This window comes from Phaseolus vulgaris, chromosome 11 (genome assembly GCF_000499845.2).
Source record: "Phaseolus vulgaris cultivar G19833 chromosome 11, P. vulgaris v2.0, whole genome shotgun sequence".
Lineage (NCBI taxonomy): Eukaryota > Viridiplantae > Streptophyta > Magnoliopsida > Fabales > Fabaceae > Phaseolus > Phaseolus vulgaris.
Window position 1 is genome coordinate 12,612,593 of NC_023749.2, and position 1,427 is coordinate 12,614,019.

Genomic DNA, 1,427 nt, shown 5'->3' on the forward strand with positions numbered 1-1,427 from the left:
TCATTTTCCATTTGCTTTCTTGACCATTACAACGTTGGCCAACCATGTTGTGTAACGGGCTTTCTGAATGAAACCAGCTCGCACCAGTTTATGAGTTTCCTCTCGTGCGGCCTTGCGCCGCTCTTCACCCAACTTTCTTTTCTTTTGGGCGATCGGCTTGGCTTCTTTATATACGGACAAACGATGAGTGATAACATCGAATTTCACCCCTGGCATATCTGCAGCAGTCCAAGCAAAAAGGTCAATGTTTTTTATTAGCGTCTTACCGATCTTTTCTCGGTCGTCCTGTTTGAGGGACGTTCCCATGTGTGTTTTGCAGTCCTTGTCATGAAGGAATATGGGTTGAAGATCTTCCTCGGCCTCCATGCGAGGATCGTCCAGCCGGGGATCTAGGTCAACGAGAGCAACCAAGTGCCTTCTAGAACCTCTTCCTCTAGAACGCCTTTCTGGTGACCGACCTCTTCGGCCTGGAGATCGGTCATTCACTGTGGTGTAGAGTCGTTTGGTTAGCTCGACTTTCAGGCTGGCCACATAGCATTCTCGTGCCGTTTTCTGATCTACATGCACTGTTGCGATATTTCCATTGACGGAAGGGAATTTCATGGCCAGATGAGGGGTCGAAACAATAGCTTTCAATCTGTTGATGGATGGACGATCGAGCAAGATATTGTAGTATGTATTGACGTTGACCAGTAGGTATCGTATGTTGATAGTTTTACTAAGATAGTCGTCGTCGAAAGTAGTGAATAAGTCAATATATCCTCTTGTATCCACCCTTTCTCCTAAAAATCCAACTATCTGTTCGTTATAAGGCTGTATTTCTACATCTGAAATTTGCATTTTCTTAAATGTCTCCCAGTAAAGGATGTCGACCGAACTACCTTGGTCCACCAAAACTTTAGCAATTGCGAACTTATCAATTTCCACGGTTATGACCATGGGGTCGTCCTGAGCGGGGTCAATCGCGGTAAAGTCGTTGTCCATGAATGTAATTGGTGGTATGTGCGGTCGGCGAAGTGTGGAGGCCGAATGGACAGATTGAATCGCCCTCAAGTGTTTCTTCCTTGCCGAATTGGAGCATCCTCCAGAGCGAAACCGCCTGCTATATAGTTAACTTCTTGTGGAGGTACGACGAGCAACACTGGTCCGACAATCGTGTTGATAACTTCACAAAATTTCTGATGGGTTCGGCTTCTACGTTCAGGACTTTCACTTCGAGGTCTTGTCCGTCTGACCGGACTTTCGCTTCGTTTTCTCCTATTTGTGCGATGGTGGTCGTCGTGGTTTCGGTCATCTCTTCGTCCAGGGCGTTCCCTCTCCCGGGAATAATCAATGTCGCGCTGGGGCAACCGAGGTGTAGACATGGTTGTCTTAACACACTTGCAAACATGACCGGCTTGAACAAGCTCTTCTATTTTATCCTTCAA

At 46.7% G+C, this 1,427-nt stretch overlaps 1 protein-coding gene across 1 annotated transcript; it reads right to left on the minus strand.

The window, feature by feature from the left end:
• LOC137834506 (uncharacterized) lies at nt 1-984 on the minus strand. The gene has a single exon (XM_068642539.1). It carries the CDS (start codon nt 982-984, stop codon nt 1-3), a length of 984 nt encoding a protein of 327 aa, XP_068498640.1.
• Nucleotides 985-1,427: the final 443 nt, after the last annotated feature.

Bases quoted from the DNA above. Each gene is read 5' to 3' on its own strand.
- LOC137834506 (XM_068642539.1), bottom strand. From the start codon at position 984: ATGGACAACGACTTTACCGCGATTGACCCCGCTCAGGACGACCCCATG.